At 40.3% G+C, this 15371-nt stretch overlaps 1 protein-coding gene across 1 annotated transcript in view; it reads left to right on the forward strand.

Annotated features, from left to right (window-relative positions):
* The window catches only part of SHANK1 (SH3 and multiple ankyrin repeat domains 1), a 724545-nt gene extending 709518 nt beyond the window's left edge, over nucleotides 1–15027 (forward strand). Inside the window, exons 23-24 of the mRNA XM_089655187.1 lie at nucleotides 3190–5743; nucleotides 13947–15027. Coding sequence (XP_089511313.1) covers nucleotides 3190–5743; nucleotides 13947–14517 — 3125 coding nt within the window. The 3' untranslated portion in view covers nucleotides 14518–15027. The remainder of the gene's footprint in view (nucleotides 1–3189; nucleotides 5744–13946) is intronic.
* The last annotated feature ends 344 nt before the right edge of the window (nucleotides 15028–15371 follow it).

Here is a 15371-nt window from a genome sequence, read left to right on the forward strand (position 1 = left end):
TGTGTTAGTATGTAATATGGTGTTGAGAAATATCTTCACCGATGCGGACAGCCAAAAAAAAAAGGAGGGTCTAACCCTTATGTGCTCTAAAGAGAAAAATGTTTCGGTGGGATTTGGCCTTTAAGTTATTTATAAAATAACATGTTATTTATGAGGTGCCAAGTATTCGTCCAATATAAATTATTTACAAAACACTAGCATGCTGTATGCCACCAATATTAGGTGCCATCAATGTCAATGTCAACCTCTGGCAACCACATGGATTGCATTTTCTCCAGTATTATCTGTCTTCTGTTTGGATATTAACACTTAACAATGGCATTGTTTTTGTGATTGTGCCCAGTCTTGTAATTGCTGGCTGTCCTCTTCCTTTTTCCCAATGTTTTCAAGCATAATTTTATTTTCCAGTGCATTGGTTCTTATGTCAAAAATAACACAGCTTCAGTTCCGTCATCTGGACTTCTAGTAAATGGTTGAGCTTGATTTCTTGAAGGATCTATTTGGTTTTTTTTTCCTTGTTGTCCACTATATTCTTAGACTTCTTCACCGAAGTTCAAAGGCGTCAATATGTTGTACTTTTCTATCCTTCTTCTTAGATATCCAACTTTCACATTCATGGAGAGTGATAGAAAATACTATGGACTAGACTATTCTCATCTTTGTTCTCATCAGCATTTTGGAGGTCTTTACTAGCTCTTTCGTGCTTGTTCTTCCAATAAACTTTCTTGACTGCTGGACACTTTGTAAAAATTGATCCAAGGAGGCAGACACTGTTTACTACATCTATGTCTCCGCCATCAGCATTAAAGTCAACTGTATTTCCTGTTGTCAGGATTTTTCTGGATTTTTAGGAGATGTCCCATCTTTACACTCGGATATTTTAATTTCTCTAGGAGGCTCTTAATGTCTTCTACACCGTTATGGGAGTAGAACCATCAACATAATGAGCATTGTTGATGCCACTTCCACCAATATTGAAACCTCTACCGTTTTCCTCCAGCCCTACTTTTCTTGGTAAATGTTCAGCATACAGGTTGACTATGTTTGGTGAGAGTATGCAGCCTTGTCTAATGCCTTTGCCAATATGGTCCTAATCTATTTTCATTTTCTGCTAAGGCTATGGCTTCTTGAGTAGTGTAGTGGTCCTGCGCAGGAACAATGAGATTTTCAGGTTCACCTATTTTCTTCAGGACATTCCCTATTTTCACATGATTGGCACAGTTGAAGGTTTTGCAGTAATCATTGAAGCATATGTTTTGTCTTCTTTTACTTCTTGGCTTTTTCTTTTATTCAGCCTGAATCTGCAGTAATGCCTCTCTTTCCTTTGCCTTTCCTAAATTCAACACGTATTCCTAGAAACTCTCAGTATAGTTTTATAGGCTGTATTGAATAATCTTGCTGGTTTGTAATATCAGGGAAATTGTTCAATGAGAGTTTGTTCTTTCAGGTATTGGAATATAACCTGATTCTTCCAGTCTGTTGCCCATTGGGTTGATTTTTAAATTAATTGGCATATATTAGTCAGCACTTTGTTTATTCTTTACCTGCTTGCAGTTATTCTGATGCACTGTTAAAAGTTCATGTTGACATCCTTTTTGGCAGCAATCTCAATGCCATTGTAACTTCATATTCCATCACTGAAGGCTTTTTGTATAGCTGGCCACATAAAAAGTGTCCTTGGTATTGATATCTTTTCTTTAAAGGTGTCCTGTTTACTATTTCCATATTTGCTTGATCTCTGTTTTTTCATGGATTAGCTCTTTATAGACAGCTTAGTGCATACATACTCAAGGCAATTTTTTTTTTACGGAACTTCAATTATCAATTGTCAATTATGTCTAACATCTGAAATGTGTTCCTGATGTTTATTTTAAAGATAGTAGGTGTGTTATCTAGGTGATATCTGATTGTTTTGTTGTTATTTTTTCCAGTTTTGCATTCACATTTTAAAAGTTCATAGTATGTTCATAATCTGATCCAGGCCATATCTTTGTTATTAAACCTGAGCTCTGTCTTTGTTTGGCACAGAATATGTAGTTTATGTAAGTTTATCTGGTTATGTCCAGGTGTATAATGGATTGCTTGAGAATTAATTAGTAATGAAGAGGTCATTATAGTCACGGAAACTGATGAGCCTTTCTCCTGCTTCGTTTCCACAACCACATGATTTGCTTCCTTTTATTTTTTTATTTTTATTTATTATCACCTTATCATTCCAGTTGCCAATAATCAGAAATATATCTTGCTCGCAGGTCTTGGCAACCTAGGCCTGAATTTGATTATAAAACTGGTCAACTTCGTCTTCATTTGCATCAATCTGTTAATGTCTTTGCTGACTGTGAAAGCCACACCATTTCACGCTTGTTTTTCATGACTAGAATTATAAACTATATTGGCTTGTGACTAAATGTGTCCCAACCAGGGGTGGACTGACAACTCACGGGGCCCCCAGGCAATAGGGGATCATGGGGCCCCTGTGTCCTCGCCCACACCCAAATAAGCCTATGAAAAAGTCAATGAAAGGTACCAGGGACATCTCATGGGGCCCCCTACTGACCCCGGGCCCTTGGGCAGTGCCCGATTGCTCGAATGGCCAGTCCGCCCCTGGTCCCAACCCTGTCCATTTAAGTTCACAAACTCATATTCTTGCACAGCAACATCATGGGCTAGACAATGCAGACATTTTAGTCTATTCATGTCTTCCACACCGGCAGTAGTTTGAAAAATCCTTAAAAATATGTTGAGTGCCTTTTGACCTGAGGGCCCCAACTTCAGGCATTACATAAATATGAATTCTATTGTTTACTGATGTATTTTCCATTGTCACCTCCATTGTCTGTTATTTCTACTGTTCAATATTCAGTATATGGTAGGTTCTTGTTTATCAATCTGGGTTTATTCTGTCATGGGGTCTTTGGGCAGCAAACATTTAAGTTTCCCTGATTAACACACTCCTTGCCTTGATAAGACTACAATATTGTGCACTCTAAAATGAGAAAAACGTATTTTTTCAAGTAAAAAGTAAATAATTCCCATTTTGTAAGTGTCTGAGAAAAACAGCTGGTCCCAGAAATTCACTGTAGTTTATACAATGTAAAACACATATATTTTACATTATCTTTTAACATGTTCTTCTGATGTATAGCAATCTATGAATCTCTCATTCTCACCATGTCACATATCTTGCAGGTGCTGGAGATGATGAAAAGCCATTCTTGTCTGCACCCCCAATAAAGTTCAACCGCAGTCTTTCTGTTCCCAGTTCAGAAGATATCCCTCCTCCTCCAACTACTTCTCCTCCAGATCCACCATACAACACTGCCCCTTCATCGTCACCCAGGGTTAGCCCAGTTATGAGAGCTAACTTCAATCACAGTGGAGATTCTAAAGTTTTCTCCCCTACCATGCGTCAGGAGACAAGTATATTTGACCAGCAAATGATGGAAGCATCTCAGCGACGGGAGAAACTTCAGCAGCTTTACCATCAAGATTCTGAACAAGGAGCAGACGACCAGATTCGAATGGGGACCGCCAACATGAGAAGTTGGAGGTCCCAGGCTCAGGAGATGCGTTATTTCAATCTACCTGCTAGAGCAGCCAGCACTGCAATGTATGTCCCACCCAAAGCAGTGCGTCGAAAAGGTCAGCTAGTGAAGCAGGTGAAGGTGGAAAATGAACAACAACAGCACTTGCAACAGCAGCAGCAGCAGCAATACCAATCACATCACCAGCAACAACAGGCCACCAAATCCCATGAAAAAAGTTCCATTCCCATACCTACAATCATTATAAAGGCCCCATCAACCAGTAGTAGTGGAAGAAGCAGTCAAGGGAGCAGCATGGAAGCTGAAACCCAGCCAGACCCTATCCCTTCTTTGCAGCTGAGAGATAACATTGACTTCACAAGCCAGTTTGGAGCAGCTATTGTCGGTGCAGCACGGCGGGACCGTGAGTGGTTTAATGAAGCCCGTCGAAAGTCTGCTCTCTTTCTGTCTACTGATGAAGATACAGAGCCTACCCCTGCTCCAAGATTGAAGCATTCCAAATCTATTGACGAAGGAATGTTTTCCAGTGAACCATACATGCACTTGAATGTTCCCACCAATTATGCGGCCCCTGTAAGTAGGGACATTTCTACTGGGTACTCCTACCAGCCCAAATCTGGCAAGGTATATGGACCCAGTACCACTAGCGCATTTAGCACTGTGTGTTCCACCTATTTACCACAACTACAGTCATGTTCCAGTCCAATGACAATGTCCAATGTTAACCCAGTTGGAGGATCCACGCCCCTTATACATCCTTTAACAGGGAAAATACTAGATCCTAGTTCGCCTTTAGGTCTTGCTTTGGCAGCAAGAGAAAGAGCTTTAAAAGAGTCACAGCAGCATGCGAGGAATGAAATAGAAGAAAGAAAGTCACGCCCCTCATCTCCACGGTTTGCTGAGCAAAAGTCACCAATAGAATCTCGAAGCAGCTCACCACATCGACTCTGGGATTCAGGCCCAATTAAAAGAAAAGAGCTGGATTACAAGTCTTCTATGGTGTCCCCAACTGGAGACAGAAAATCAGATGAGAGTTCTGGTCATCGGTCCCCAGCCTTGTTGTTACTCCAAGGAGTTGAACACGGAAAAGCTTGGGAGAAGAGGACAGAAGGCCAAGAAAAGATAGAATTACATGTTCGCTTTATGGATAACTCCACTCACAAGGAAGAACAAGAAAATAACAAGATGTCTAGGTGTAAAGAATTAAAAAATGAAAGGCCATTAGTCAGCACAGTAGTCAATCACGCTCCCTTACCTAGCACAAATGTGGAACCACATGAGACAAACTCCAAAGAGAACGGGCTCCCATTATTAGTTTTGCCTCCCCCAGCACCATCTATCGATGTTGATGATGAATTTCTATTTACAGAACCACTCCCTCCACCCTTAGAATTTTCAAATAGTTTTGACAAGCCTGATTCCCCACCAGGTGCATCAGGTGGGGCATCAGCGTTGCCTCCTCCTGTACCCCCGCCTCCACCTGATTCTAGTAGTACTCCTGCTCTAGATTCTACAACTTCTAGTCTCACTTCTTATGACAGTGAAGTAGCCAATTTAACTCAGACACCAGAACTCAAAGAACCTCATGTCAATTTCTCATCTGTTGTGTCATCTATCCAAATACCAGCTTCAGACACCATAGATACTGTGACTGATTCTGGTATAGAGGAAATTGATAGTCGAAGTAGCAGTGACCACCATTTGGAGACCATTAGTAGCGTTTCTACCTTGTCAAGTCTGTCTGGGCTTTCAGCAGAAGGAACAGAGCTTCTAGACACTTATATCACTTATCTAGATGGGCAAGCATTTGGTGCTGAAAAGGCTGTTCTCCAAAATAAAATACGATCCCGGACTTTCCCAAGCAGAACACCTGGACTACTCAGAGATCCCATTACTGCCACCAGTACCACTATTTCAGTTGCACCCTGCACGGACAATGTCTTTACTCTAACACCATCTAAAGGGCCTTCACTCAGTGCTCCTGCAGAGGCAGCCAAGGATTCTCAGCGGAAATCTCCCACTCTGCCTTGGGAAGATTACTCCCAGGAAAAAACCTCTCCGGTCTCTACAGTAAAGACAAATATGATGACAGAGTTAAGTTCCAAGCTCCAGCATATAAGTGGAGTGTCTTGGTCAAGGCCCCCAGAATCAGCAGTATCGTTTACACCAGAGAGACCAACCTCTATACAGAGACATAGGTAAGTTATTATGTAAAATCTGTTTCTTAAGTAAGTTCCATATGTATTCAGTGAAACTGGACCCATTCACTTGATGAGTAATATGACTTTTTATGTTCCCTCTTGTATGAAAAGTACAGTATATTTTTACTGGTTGCATATTTTGAGTTATTATAGTGTATACCTTAACAAAGTAACCTTTGATGTGACTTTTACATATTTACACAATTGCAATTCCAAATTTTGAATTGAATGTTGGAGTTTGTTGATTGGTCATTCGAAGGAACTCATTGCAGTTACTTTCTCTCTCTTAACAACCGTTGTGAAAGGACATCAGCCACACAGGGAGAGTATTGTTTGGAATTTGTTGACTGACTCGTGGGGAGTCATTTTACTAAAGACAAATACATTGTTCCTTTTACAAGGGAAGTTTCCCTTAGCTTTGTGAATGAGGTGAAACTTTACTGACTTTCATCGTCCAGTCATGTGCATACAAATTACAGGTTTTTGTAACTTGCACATGATTTTTATGGGAAGAAGAAGAAGAACAGCAGGGATTTCAAATCCCTGGAATGCTACCTCAGCAGCGGGGGCAATGGCAGCTCATCACCCACGTTGGTAAGTACAACAGGGACCAAGGGGGTGAGGAGGGTGAAGGGTGTTCACCTTTTCATTTTTTTCTGAAAAGCTGAACTATGGCTTTAACTCTTTTCACATGTGGGAGCAGTAAGGAGTGAAAGCAAACATTTTTTTGTTGTGGAGCTAGTGTTAAGATGAAACTGTGGCTTTGTGTTTTATGAGCAAAACAAAGGTTTCCATTAAGAAAAAACATTTTTTGGGGAGTAATATTGCATTCTCTGCATTTAATGTTTTATTTTTCAGCTCTGAATCTCAGGCTCTGTGAAAGGAATGTAGGGATATCAGTTGGAGGATGAGTCACACTGACAGATCAGTGTACCTGTTCTAATGATAGCATCACCTGGGCTTCTGTCAAGAGATTCTGCAGGCCTGCACAGTGGAGGGAGACTTGACACCCTGCACAGTGGAGGGAGACTTGACACCCTGCACAGTGGAGGGAGACTTGACACCCTGCACAGTGGAGGGAGACTTGACACCCTGCACAGTGGAGGGAGACTTGACACCCTGCACAGTGGAGGGAGACTTGACACCCTGCACAGTGGAGGGAGACTTGACACCCTGCACAGTGGAGGGAGACTTGACACCCTGCACAGTGGAGGGAAACTTGACACCCTGCACAGTGGAGGGAGACTTGACACCCTGCACAGTGGAGGGAGACTTGACACCCTGCACAGTGGAGGGAGACTTGACACCCTGCACAGTGGAGGGAGACTTGACACCCTGCACAGTGGAGGGAGACTTGACACCCTGCACAGTGGAGGGAAACTTGACACCCTGCACAGTGGAGGGAGACTTGACACCCTGCACAGTGGAGGGAGACTTGACACCCTGCACAGTGGAGGGAGACTTGACACCCTGCACAGTGGAGGGAGACTTGACACCCTGCACAGTGGAGGGAGACTTGACACCCTGCACAGTGGAGGGAGACTTGACACCCTGCACAGTGGAGGGAGACTTGACACTCTGCACAGTGGAGACTTGACACCCTGCACAGTGGAGGGAGACTTGACACCCTGCACAGTGGAGGGAAACTTGACACCCTGCACAGTGGAGGGAGACTTGACACAAAACTATTGATTTGCAGTCTTTTGATGTGGAGGTTTTTTTTTGACAATTATCAGCACTGAATACAGATAAATTAAAATGTATTGAATGAGGTGCTGATTTCAAGTTAGATGTAGAAATTTGTTGCTTAAATACATATGTGTGAACTAACTATTCTGCCAGAAGTCTTTATAATTCTGTTCTCTGCCCGAAAGGACAACCATCGCTTTACTCCACTGCAGCAAAGGGACAATGGGGTTGATTTACTAAAGGCAGGTAGTCTGTTCACATTGCAAGGGAATTTGCCCCCAGAGTTTAGTGAATGTGGTGAAGTTTCACTTTGCAAAAAAAAAAAGCAATCACACGCAAGGAAAATAAAAACAAAAAGCTGCATTTTTGCTTGCACATGATTGTATGATGGAAGTTAGCAGAGCTTCACCTTATTCACTAAACTTTGGTGCAAATTCCCTTGCAAAGTGAACAGCCTATTTGCCATTAGTATATCAACATTGCTTTTAATTAGTCCACCCACCAGTCGTGTATATGTACCCAGTCACACTCCCCTACCATCGATAATAACAAATCCTCCTGCGCTTAAATGGATAATCCCTAGCCCTAAGCTGCTCACACTCAAACTTATACCCAATAAGTGTGTATAAAGAAAATTACTTACATAGTGTAGCGCTAATAATACAATAAATAAATCCCAACATACAAATGTAAAATAATACAAAAGATTATATATATATAGTGATATGATCCTTCCATGCTCTAATGGTGAAATATTATACAGTGATAATGTGGGAAAAAAAGAAGGAATAAATCCTATAGATTAGTGAAAATTACCACAATCCCCCCCATCCACAATTGAGGGATCAAACACTCTCAAAAACAATGGTGCACATAAGTAAAAGTGAATCCTCTGCTATGGGGATATAAACCTATACAAATAGTGATAAGTGCCACAAAACCACACTTAATCAACCACATCCAAATGTCCACATGTAAAAAGTGTAAATAATGGTTCATAAACACACAAAAATATATATACAAAAATGTCCAAAATAGTTGAAAACATATACACGTGCTCCAACAATGAAGTGTATGCGTGGTCACAGCAATAGTGTAAATCCTCAAGTGGCCAAAATGCCCCCTCACCTCCTTACAGCACAAGGGCCAGCTCGCTTTTAGGATCACACCATGATCCTTACAGATATTGGTTCATCACAGGACAGTGTCCTCACTGGATCCCATCAATGGTGGCACTTATGTGGGACATAGATGGGATGAAAAACGGCCGAAAATCGGCCGAAAGAAAATTCGGCCGATTTTCGGATCGTTAGTGCGGTAATCGGTCAGCCGTTTTTTAGTGATTTTTGCCCTTTTCGATTATCGGTCCTGCTGGAAAAAAAATCAGCCAAATTTGTCGTTCTGCCAATTTTCGCAGCAATGATGGACGACGGGGCCATTCAGGAGGTGCATGCGCAGTGGGCACCCAGCTGTGAAGTGGCTAGATGTCACAACCGGGTGCCCACACTGAAGATGCCGGCACCTGGAACACAGGACGGCCAGTGAAACGGGCTGTGGGGAGGACACCGCTGGACCGAGGCAAGACAGACCTCTGACACCCAGGTGTGGCTATCTGCTCTTAACCCTTTTTTAATCCGGTCCTCTGTGTACCTTCTGCAACCACATGGATGCTTGAGTCCTTCATTCAACACATTTTTCCTCGCTCCAAGAGCAACATTGATATTGCATTCCCGAGGGACTGTATTACGAATATCTTGCCTTTGTTTTTCCCCTGAAGAAGCCCAGGTTGAGTGAAACATGTTGGGAAATATCATCTGTACACTGCAATAAACAGTCAAGCATCATGTGATTGTGAAGTTTGTTGAAATTGGTTTTATATACTGTAAAATGGAATTTTAATTATATCAATAAATTGTGAAAAGTAGAAAAAAAAAAATTTCTAGTTACTGCTGTGCACCTATAAAATCCCACAACCTCTCCTTCACTGCATAAATAAACATTTAGCTTTAAAAAAAAAAAATATATGTGGTATTTAATCACTTGCCTGCTGCCATACATTTTAAAATGACAGTCTGGTGGCCATGGTTCTCTGGAGCCTTGTTTTAACTGTTTACTACTACTTTGCCTGTGAATGCACTGTTGTTGGATAATGCAGATCACAGGCACAATGCATAGAGCCAATCAGAGTGGCTCTGTACATGCTGATGGCTGTAATGGCCAATCACAGTGATCACAAATGTAAACACTCCCTTACCCTGCACATTACCCTTTCCTCTCAATCCTCCTCACACAGTATCCGTTGGATATAATGCACGATTACCAAGCTCCTGTTGTTGACCACCTCAATAACAGCAAGTCTTCTTCATCAAAAAATGATGGCAAAAAAAAAGATCACCATGGGGTGTTCACTTTCCAAAAAAAGGGGTAATTTTTGGGTGTTTGTACTGTCTTGGCATGTTTTATAACAGTAAGTAAAGGAAACAGCTTTAAAACTTAACTGTTTGGGTTTTTTTTCTTTATATAATTAGAAAAAAGTGTGGTTATAAACCTCTTGCACATATACGTGAAGGCAGGAAAAGGGAGCTTTAAGTTAAGCTGTATCTGTGTGTACTGAAAATGATTTTAGTGGTTTTTTTTATTTAATAAAATAATTTTGATAAACATTTGTGTGACTATCATAGGGTGTAAAAATCAGAAACACCATATTTTAATTTCACAGGCCCTATGCTTTCAGAAAATATATGGTTTGTTTTTTTTAAATAACTTTCAAAGCTGTATGTGTAAAAAAGTGAAAAATAGTAAAATAGCTAAAGTCACCTGAGGTGAAAATGGGAGGCAGGGCCTGGTAGCAAAAGAGTTAAATAGTATGACACAGTAGATTACTTTCTTATTAACCACTTGCCCTCCTGAGGATTTACCCCCCTTAATGACCAGGCCTCTTTTTGCTACTCGGCGCTGTACTAATTCAAATGATAATTACGCGGTCATACAATGCTGCACCCAAATGAAATTTACGTCCTTTTTTTCACACAAATAGAGCTTTCTTTCGGTGGTATTTGATCACCTGTGCACTTTTTATTTTTCACGCTATAAACAAAAAAAGACCAAAAATTTTGAAGAAAAACTATATTTTTTACTTTCAGCTATAAAAAATATATAGTAAACGTAAAGTTAGTTATAAATTTAGGCCAAAATGTATTCTGCTCCATGTTTTTGGTAAAAAAAATCCCAATAAGTGTATATTGATTGCTTTGTGTGAAAGTTATAGCGTCTACAAACTATGGTATAGATACACAACAAAAAAATGGCGTAAATTGTTTAACGGACAATTGCGCGGTCATGCAATATGGTACACAAATGATATTTATGTCCTTTTTTTCACACAAATAGAGCTTTCTTGCGGTGGTATTTGATCGCCTGTGCCTTTTTTATTTTTTGCGCTATAAAAAAAAATGCTGACAATTTTGAGAAAAAAAAACTATATTTTGGACTTTTTGCTATAAAACATGTCCAGTAAAAAAAAATGTAAAAATCAAATTTCGTCATAAATTTCGGCCAAAATGTATTCTGCTCCATGTCTTTGCTAAAAAAAAAACCCAATGCGTGTAAATTAATTGGTTTACGTGAAAGTTATAGCGTTTACAAATGGCGGTAAAGATCCTGGGATTTTTTTTTTTTTTTTTTTATACTAATAATGGCGGCGATCAGTGACTTATGGTGGCGATCAGCAACTTATGGCGGGACTGCGGCGGACATTCTGACATTGGGGGGTACTGACTTGGGGTCACTGACATCCCCAGTGACGCCAATACAGTGATCAGTGCACAAAAAAAACACTGACACTACTAATGGCACTGAGGAGGATGGGGTTAACTTTTTTAATTACTGAAAGGGTTAACTGTGTGAGGGGAGTGGTTTACTAGGGGGCGGGGGTGTACTTTACTAGGGGGCAGGGGGGGAGACAGCTGATCGGGAGAGATAAACTCTTCTTTGGCTCTCCGGCTCAGCATGTCAGGAGCTGACAGGGAACTGACAGAAAGCAGAGCTACTGCAGCCCTGCTCTCTGTCAGTGATTGCCGCTAATTGACGGGACACAGCTGGTAACGACCGGCTGTGACCCGGCGACTGACATCCGCGGCCATGATCGGCAGGACAGGTAGGGCGGTGGCGCGCCTCGCGCGCACCCCTTACCTGTTTTACAAACACACGTTTTAAAACTTGGTTTTGCCCAGCCGTGCCACCCTGCCAACGTATTTCTACAGTGGCTGGGCGGCATGTGGGTAATGTGTGTTTATATTTTTTGCTACACTCAAATGCAGACTAAGCTTTGCAGAAAAACGGGGCTGATTAAATTGACCGGTTGCACCACCATTTTTTTGGTCTTAATTTAAGCATCTATCAATTACACTATTATGTACGGAATTATCATTTAAAGCAGAATTTCACCCAAAAGGGAAAGTTCCACTCTTCCTGCTCCACATTTTTTTTTTGGGGGGGGGGGGATGTGGACAGGACCTGGTTTTGAGACGTACCTGCTCCCACTTTCCGCTTTATCACCACAGCAATCCAAGTAGATGTTCACCCCCCCCCCTCCTTCCCTCACGGCCTTATAGGACACATCACAGGTCCCAGAAAGTTGCAGAGCCATTCATATTGCGCATCACAGTACGCATGTGCAGTGAGCAGCTGGAAGAGTAACAGAGGCAACATAGTGGTTAGCACTCCTGCCTGGCAGCACTTGGGCCATTAGGTCCAAATCCCAACCGTGACACTAGCTGCCTGGAGTTTGCATGTTCTCCCTGTGCCTGTGTTAATGGGCTGCTGTCTAAATTGGCCCCAGTATGTGTATGTACCCACATGGAAAAAAAATATATTTGAAATATTTTGAGATATAGTTAAAAATATTCTATATTGAAATACTACAATTTTGTCCATATCCAATATACTTCAATACAGTGGCTTAGTGTTTAGCACATCTGCCTTGCAGTAAATGGGTCATGGGTTTGATTCCCGACCATGGTGCCTCCTGCATGGAGTTTGCATGTTCTCCCTGTGCTTGCTTGGATTTCCTCCGGGTGCTCCAGTTTCCTTCCACACTCCAAAGACATGCTGGTAGGTTAATTGGATCCTGTCTAAATTGGCCCTAATATATGTATGAATGTAAATTAGGGACCTTGGATTGTACACCCCTTGAGGGTTAGGGACTGATGTGAATGTACAATATATATGTGTAAAGCGCGGCGTAAATTTACAGCGCTATATAAGTACCTGAAATAAATAATACATATTTTAAAAAAATATATATATATATGTATGCATTTTTTATATATTACAAACTATATGAAAAATATTTTTAAAAATATATATTTTTTAAATATATTCTTCAAATTTTTTTAACATATAAAAAGGTAATTTTAACATATATTTTTATATATATATTCGAAAAGGCATTCCAAAAATGTAGATTAAATGTATTTTTAAAGACATACAGTATATTTGAAAATGTATTTCTAAAAATATTTTTCATATATTTTGTAATAAAAAACGTATTTCAACATACAGTACATATATATTTATTGAAATATATTTTGAAATATATTGAATACGCAATTGTAGTATTTCAAATATATCTCAATATATTTGGGAAGAATATTTGGGAAGAATATTTTTAAAAATATATTTAAAATATATTTTTCTTCCATGTGGGTATGAATGTGAATTAGGGACCTTAAACTATAAACGTCTTGAGGGAAGGGACCAATGTGAATCTACAATATATACTGTATGTAAAGTGCTGTGTAAAATGTCGGCATTATATAAATATCAATAAACAGGGACAGTGGCTCATCAGTTTGCTGCTTCTCCTTTCACTGTCTAGTCACATTGTAGCGAGGGGATCTGTAACTGGAGAGTGAAACTGCAGCAGAGCATGCTCACATCTTCAGTCTTACGAGCTGTGTTGTGCGGCAGACCTTTGTAAATTTTTAGGACTTGTAGGACAGAAATACAAGTGGTTGATAGGTAAAACAGCTCTTACAAATATAATTCTTGTTCAAACATTTTATTAATTTTGAAACATAGGGGGAAAGGCATAGACAATTGGCATTAGACATTGTACAGGCCGTGAAATACAGAGAAAAATGTACACAACAGACATGTCTTTAAACAAATAGGGAGAGAAAACGTCAAACACATAGTGCAATGCAAAACAAATATAATTCTTCTACGTATTTAGCTGTTTGCCTGAAGTTTACTTTAAGCCTGAACTTGCACTTCTGTATTTTGATCAAAAAACAATTAAATTAGTGTTTGGAACCCATACAGGCTTAATCAAAAACTCTTCTCTAGAAAGTTTCATAGATGTGTTTTACAGTTGTACATTTGCTTTAGTTTCTTCCATATTACTCCTGAATGGTTGAAAATGACCTGTACCTTTGCATATAGCTTATCTGGTTGTAATACAGAGAGATTACTATTGTCTTGTAACCTGCTTTACTTTACTTTATTACAGGATAGTCGATGACTCTGCTGCTTCTTTAATCTCTTCTAAACCTGTGAGCAGTCTATTTCACAACTGGCCTAAATCCCCACAGCCTACTCCAAAACATCCCAAAAGTGTGGATTTTGACATTCGACCAACTCTGAGAAGAGCACCAAGTCCCTCAGCCTTGCCAACGGAGCACAAAATAAGCCCTACACCGCGTCCTTCTTCTTTACCCATCTTGCCTTCTGCCCCTGTTTACACGGGGGTCTTTGACCTGAGGGGCTCTCCCACAACTGGAGGAGATGCTTTCCCTGGCTTCCAAACGGGCAGTAGGTCTCTATCACCAACACATTTCATTCTACCCCCAACAGAAAAACCATTTGCATCTAAGCCCATCCATTTCTGGACAAAGTATGATGTGGCTGATTGGTTGGAGTATTTAAATCTTGGTGAGCACCGAGAACATTTTCTAGACAATGAGATTGATGGGAGCCACTTACCATCACTGACCAAGGAGGATTACATTGACCTGGGAGTTACCAGAGTTGGCCATCGAATGAACATTGACCGAGCTCTAAAATTCTTTTTGGAGAGGTGATTTAAAGTCATTGGGTTCCATAGGTTCAACATCTCGGCATTCATCCCTACAAACCTATAAAGATTTGGTACAAGGTCCCTAAAGTAGAGGATCTGAATGTACTTTGAATCCAAATGAATAGCAAAACAAAAAAAAATCTTAAAAACTATATAGATTATATACATATATATATATATGTAACAAAATGCACAGAATTTTCATGAAATGATTGATTCACCAGCTGCTTATTTTACTATGTGGGGGCAATGAAGGCTTTATCTTGAGCCATGATGTATGCTCAGTAGCTGGAGGCACCAATGAATAAGGAGATCACACTAGCACTGCAGTGTTCTATTTTCACTGTGCCCCACTTTATCTGTTTCCTACATCTTAACTGTAAACACAGAATGTAGTCTGGTAGGCCGAAAGTGAAACGTGTTGGCTGAATAGAAATCTCAGTTGCTAATAATAAACAAGGGGAGGACAAAAATTCACAGAGGAATAAGCAGAGTCTTCCCTATGCCGTGGAAACGCTGTATGTGGACTGTCAGAAAATGTTTGAAAACAACATTTTTGCCAAATTATAACACAAAAAAATCAGATGCCAACCCAACTTGATTTAAATGAAAATGTCATCTAATTGCTGCCATCTGGTATGAAATTCGGGGATATTATGCTTCTAAAACGGTAAATGAAGTGGGCACCCAATGATCTTTAGATTGTGTTAAACTGCTTTCCAGGGCTAAATGGTCTCTTGACAACCTAGAAATTCCGGGTAACCTCTTCTTTGTACTGCTTTTTGGAAGCACTAGCATTTTTAAACTTATTTATGGTTTACAGATATCAGAGAAGTTAAAATGGAAATCAGCTTTTCT

This window comes from Staurois parvus, unplaced genomic scaffold (assembly GCF_062004578.1).
Source record: "Staurois parvus isolate SC_StPar_1 unplaced genomic scaffold, SC_StPar_1.0 ptg000827l, whole genome shotgun sequence".
NCBI lineage: Eukaryota > Metazoa > Chordata > Amphibia > Anura > Ranidae > Staurois > Staurois parvus.